Source organism: Bufo gargarizans, chromosome 7 (assembly GCF_014858855.1).
Source record: "Bufo gargarizans isolate SCDJY-AF-19 chromosome 7, ASM1485885v1, whole genome shotgun sequence".
Lineage (NCBI taxonomy): Eukaryota > Metazoa > Chordata > Amphibia > Anura > Bufonidae > Bufo > Bufo gargarizans.
Genome location: NC_058086.1, coordinates 27,137,555 through 27,143,554, shown reverse-complemented (window position 1 = coordinate 27,143,554; position 6,000 = coordinate 27,137,555). Strand labels below are relative to the sequence as shown.

General features: G+C 50.9%; 1 protein-coding gene across 2 annotated transcripts in view; it reads left to right on the top strand.

The window, feature by feature from the left end:
- The first annotated feature begins 227 nt into the window (after positions 1-227).
- The window catches only part of ERI3 (ERI1 exoribonuclease family member 3), a 228,467-nt gene continuing 222,694 nt past the window's right edge, over positions 228-6,000 (top strand). Inside the window, exon 1 of one of the 2 annotated variants that reach the window (XM_044301675.1) lies at positions 228-381. In XM_044301675.1, the coding sequence (XP_044157610.1) occupies positions 228-381 (154 nt within the window). Of the gene's footprint in view, positions 382-2,540; positions 2,602-6,000 lie in introns of those variants that run through there. The other variant, XM_044301677.1, reaches the window with a different exon arrangement.

Here is a 6,000-nt window from a genome sequence, read left to right as displayed (position 1 = left end):
TTATCTGTACTCGGTTATCACGGTGTTCTCTGTGGTGTTACATAGGACTGCTTGCACTGTGTTGTATGAAGCATGACAGGCTCTGCGGCTCTGCTCCCTGCCTGTGTTGCTGGGCTCTGTCCGCCCCACCATTTCTCAGGCGCAGGGATGACATAGGGCCATGTGGGGAGGAACTACATCTCCCGCCATGCAACGGGAGCGGCGCCATGTTGGTCTGACATTCCCACATGATTCCCTGCAGGAGAGGAGCAGATAGGGGCCTGCGCCTTTGCCCCGCCTTGCTTAGCACTGATTGGCCGGTGGAGCCGGCGGCGGCGCCGCTGATTGGTGGGCGTCGTCTGCCCGTCACGGCCGTCTCCATAGACAGGGGGAGAGTGAGAGGTGAGTCGCCGGGTGTCGTGTGTGTGAGGCGCGGGCGCACACCCTGGGTTATGTGCATGTATGTGCCCGGGATGTGGGGGCCGGCGGCTCAGGCTCCCGGGGCCTCTGCGGGGCCCGCGCACGTTGGTTCGCTGCATAGGCCTCTGGTGGTTGCAGGTTGTGGTGGGTAGTGAGGGGCCCGAGATCCTCCTCCACCGCTGTGGGCCACGCCGTGCATGGTGGAGCACACGAGGGGCCACACATACACCTCGTTATAGCCGAGGGGCCCGCCATTTACCAGAGCACAACCGAGGGGCCCTCTGTATGGTCGTGTGTAACTGTAGGGCCCTCTGTACTCATCCCTGTACAGCTGAGGGGCCCTCTGTATGGTCGTGTGTAACTGTAGGGCCCTCTGTACTCGGCTGAGGGGCCCTTCATACATCCCTGTACAGCTGAGGGCCCCTCTGTACCCTCCTGTACAGCTCTGGGCCCTTCTTACATCCCTGTTCGGCTGATGGGCCCCACTTACATTCATGTACATATGCGGGCCCTTCTTTGACTCCTGTGCCCTGTAGACTCCATGTATCCCGGGCCCCCTGGCTGCGCTTTTAATTAGCAAAAGCCTGTGTTACATCACATGTTCTTTGGGGCCCCAACTCTGCAGCACTGTCTACTTTTTTGGTGGATTTCCAAGGAGCCCAACTGACCTGCCCTAATAACAAATCTTAAGCAGCTGCTGTGGAACTACAAGTATCAGCACACCAGGCCTGGGTGGTTATGTAACAGCCTAGATATAGGAGGACTGGACAGAGTGTTGGGTCTGGTTGTGCTGGAATTTGTAGTTCACCTGCACCCATAGATTCTCCAGTATCAGCCAGTTGTATCCAACGTCTTACATTTGTGATCTGTACAGCAGAATAGTGAGTGCAGCTCTGGAGTATAATATAGGATGTAACTCAGGATCAGTACAGGATAAGTAATGTATGTACACAGTGTCTCCACCAGCAGAATAGTGAGTGCAGCTCTGGAGTATAATATAGGATGTAACTCAGGATCAGTACAGGATAAGTAATGTATGTACACAGTGACTGCACCAGCAGAATAGTGAGTGCAGCTCTGGAGTTTAATACAGGATGTAACTCAGGATCAGTACAGGATAAGTAATGTATGTACACAGCGACTGCACCAGCAGAATAGTGAGTGCAGCTCTGGAGTATAATACAGGATGTAACTCAGGATCAGTACAGGATAAGTAATGTATGTACACAGTGACTGCACCAGCAGAATAGTGAGTGCAGCTCTGGGGTATAATGCAGGATGTAACTCAGGATCAGTACAGGATAAGTAATGTATGTACACAGTGACTGCACCAGCAGAATAGTGAGTGCAGCTCTGGAGTATAATACAGGATGTAACTCAGGATCAGTACAGCATAAGTAATGTATGTACACAGTGACTGCACCAGCAGAATAGTGAGTGCGGCTCTGGAGTATAATACAGGATGTAACTCAGGATCAGTACAGGATAAGTAATGTATGAACACAGTGACTGCACCAGCAGAATAGTGAGTGCGGCTCTGGAGTATAATACAGGATGTAACTCAGGATCAGTACAGGATAAGTAATGTATGAACACAGTGACTGCACCAGCAGAATAGTGAGTGCGGCTCTGGGGTATAATACAGGATGTAACTCAGGATCAGTACAGGATAAGTAATGTATGTACACAGTGACTGCACCAGCAGAATAGTGAGTGCAGCTCTGGAGTATAATACAGGATGTAACTCAGGATCAGTACAGGATAAGTAATGTATGAACACAGTGACTGCACCAGCAGAATAGTGAGTGCAGCTCTGGAGTATAATGCAGGATGTAACTACATGATTTTCCTAGTCTATGACTTAAAGTCATGGTTTTATTAAAGACACGGAGGCGAGTATTGCTATCCCTTTCTTTACTGTCCACCAATAGCAGCAAAGAATACATTTTACAAAATTAATCAAGAACAAGTAACCATAGTAAGAAGGTCCCTCCCCTGACAGCCCCCTATAATAGGCATCTCCTCCTCTGGACCTTTCTCTTTGTTTGAGACTCTGACACCAAGGCCGGAATTGCAAACAGGAACCAGGGACCGAATCCCGAACTGGAACCGTACAACTGGAGGAAAAACCGCCTCATCACCAGCAAAACCGCACGATGCGGCCAACCTGGCCAACTTGTGGAAAGGCGAACAAAAGATGTAGTAAGTCGCAGTCGGTAGGAACTTCAACCTGAAAGGAGAAAAACAGAGAATATAGGGAAATAAATAGAGCGTAGACGCCAAACTCGCTGGGTAATCAAAATCATCTAGACGCATGAATAATAATATAAATATAAACGTATATTATAATAAAAAAGGGCGGGCAATACTCGCCTCCATGTCTTTAATAAAACCATGACTTTACGTCATAGACTAGGAAAATCATGCAGTTTTACATAAAGACACGGAGGCTCCTATTGCAAGTTCAAAGCTGTTCAATTATGGAAGAAAACACGTGAGGAGGAGGAGGAAAATAAAATTCCCTCACTGTCGTGACCCTAGCCCAATCAGCTAGGCGTAAGATGTCCTCCAAACGCACCCCAGAAATCCCCAAAGAGGTATCAGCTGCACCTCTCGCCAAATGCGCGGTGAAAATGGAAGTTTCCACTCCCGCCAGGGACATAACCCACTTCATCCAACGAGCTAATGTAGGCCTGGAGACTGGGTCGAAAGGATGGCGAATGGAAAGGAAAAGCTGAGGAACCGTGGGAGACCGATGACCCCCCCACCGTCCGCTATTCATACTGCTGTAAACAGGCAACCGGACAGAGAGGCGGCGCAGACGGGAAACTGGGATATGATACCGATCTGATGTTGGTCTTAGTGCGTCTGGAAATGTTGAAGGTGACGCCTTCAGGAGTAAAGGATCTGGCATCATGATCAGGAGCCCGGACATCAGAGACCCATTTGCACGAAATAAGGCAAAAGAGAGTCAATAACTTGGCTGATAACTGCCGCAAAGATAGGTCCAGATTATTGGGCCATGAAGAAAAGAAGGACAATACGGAAGAAACGTCCCAAGTCGTAGTAAAACGAGGTCGGGGAGGACGAGCCAGGCGAGAAGGATGCTGCCCAGCAGGGGTGCCCTCAAAACCCTGATGTGTGGAAGAAATGGCAGATCTAAAGGGGTTAATCATCAGATAAGCCTTTATATGCCTCAAACAAGGAAGTGAAGAACTGTAACAGGTGCCGTTCCAAGCACCAGCTAGCCCAAGTTCTCAAGGCTGCCGTATAAGATTTTCTGGTGCCGGGAGCCCATGCATTGTCCAGGAGGCATCTAGTTGCGTTCGAAATGCCCTCGACCTCTCCCGGTGTCCTGAGATCCGGCGGGCTAGCAACTGAAGGAATCCGTCCAGTAGGAGTGGGTCGTGTTGCCCCTGAGGGTCGCGGAGAAGCTCCACTTGACTCAGCAGAAGAAGAGCCACGTCTACAATGAGTTCCAAAAGAGCCGGGAACCAGGCCTGAGCCTCCCAGAATGGGACCACCACTACCAGGTCGGCCAACTGGCGACGTGTGTGAAGTAGCATCCTCGGGATCATAGTGAAAGGTGGAAACGCATAGAGCGAATCAGACCAGTCCTGCAGGAAAGCGTCCACTGCCTCCGGATCCGGGCGCCAGCAGAAGAAGCGAGCGAGCTGAGTGTTGAGTCGCGAGGGGAACAGGTCTATGACGAGAGTACCCCAAAAGAATAATATTGCAGAGAAAACCTTCGGAGCCAGCTTCCAATCGCTGCCGTCCAAGAAGTATCGGGAACTCCAATCTGCCTGACTGTTGTGGAGGCCCGGAATGTACTCCGCCTGGACCATGATATCCTTGGATAGGCAGTAAAACCAAAATTCCTTCGCCAAACGTGCTAGAGTCACAGAGTGTGTCCCGCCCAGACGGTTGACGTAACGTACGGCTGAGACATTGTCCATATGAAGTCTGATGCATGCGTGGGCAATCCCATTGGTGATGCTCCGAATGGCAAAGGAGCTCCAAGGCATTGATGTGGAGAAGTGTCTTGTCTTCTGACCAACTCCCGCCTGTAGAGATCCCGTTGCAGTGAGCCCTCCAGCCCTTTAGGCTCGCATCCGACTCCACAGTGAATTCGGGCTGGAAACCGAAAATTGCTCTGCCGTTCCACGACTCCAGATTGTTGATCCACCAGCGGACTTCCTCTCGGGTTTCCGAATCCGGGACCACTGTATCCGCAAACGCATCACCGGAACGAAGGTGTGATATCTTCAGATGCTGAAGTGCACGGTAATGCAACAGTGCTGGGAAAACGGCTTGAATAGAGGAAGCTAACAGGCCGATGATTCAGGCTCGCTGGCGCAGCGACAAATGTGAAGTGGACATAGCATGTCAGAGTTCTTTGCGTATAAAGTGTAACTTCGTCGTCGGGAGGCTGAGTGACTCTGCAATCGAGAACACGGTGAAGCCCAAAAACTCTAACCGTTTTAACGGGGTCAGGCAAGATAACTCCGGATTGAGGGGGAATCCGAGGCGTGATAGGAGATCCGAAGTCCAATGAAGGTGTTCTAGTAGGGTCGTTCGGGACTGATGCATGAGGAGAATGTCGTCCAGATATACGATCAGCCGTACTCCCCGACTGCGTAGCCATGACATGGCGGGAAGAATCAGCTTGGTGAAGCACCAAGGAGCCGATGACAGGCCGAAGTGGAGGCAGGTGAAACGCCAGATCTCTCCTCTCCAACAGAAGCGCAGGATATCCCTGGATAGTGCAGAAACTGGAACCGTCAAGTAAGCGTCCTTGAGGTCCAGTTTCACCATCCAGTCTCCAGGAAGGAGTAGATCCGGGAGTAGATGAATCCCTTCCATCTTGAAGTGACGATAACGAACCACTGTATTCAGAACCCGAAAATTTATGACAGGCCGCATCTGACCACCTTTCTTCTGCACTAGGAAGATATTGCTGAGGACTCCCTTGGGATATGGGGGAGCCCTCTCTATCGCTCATTTGCAAAAGAGAGACATCAGTTCCATGTCTACGAGTGCACCGTAGAAGAGGCGGTGGAGTGGGAACTAGGTTTGGGGAGTCTACTAGCTCAATGTGGAACCCTTTGACCGTGGTCAAGACCCAGGGGTCTGACTAGATGGTTGACCAGGCATAGAAAAAATTACGAAATCTTCCCCCAATGTAATGTATTGAAAAAACCCCGTCTCGGGGAGGACTTACCGTAAGGTTTCCTGGAGTTGGGAGTTCCTCTGAATGACCTGGAGCGCCACTGCCACCTCTGGCCTGGTAGAAGGTTGATGGGTTCCTCTGATCCTGGAACCAAGTCTTTGGTTGAAGGAGCCTCTGCCCGCGCTATGGGCGTGGAAACTGGATCGGCCGGACAGGTGGCCCCTGCTACTGCCGGCCCTGGTGGAGACCTGTCCCTGAAAAACTTTACTCATAGAGGACTGGGCCTTATCAAGGGCCGTAAATGCTCCCACAAAACGACTTAGGTCCTTAATTAATGAGTCCCTGAATAAGAGGCCTTGGGCTTCCTTGCCTGCCTCAGTTAGGGCCAGGTTGGCCAGTTTAGGGTCAATCTTAAACAAAATGGCAAATTA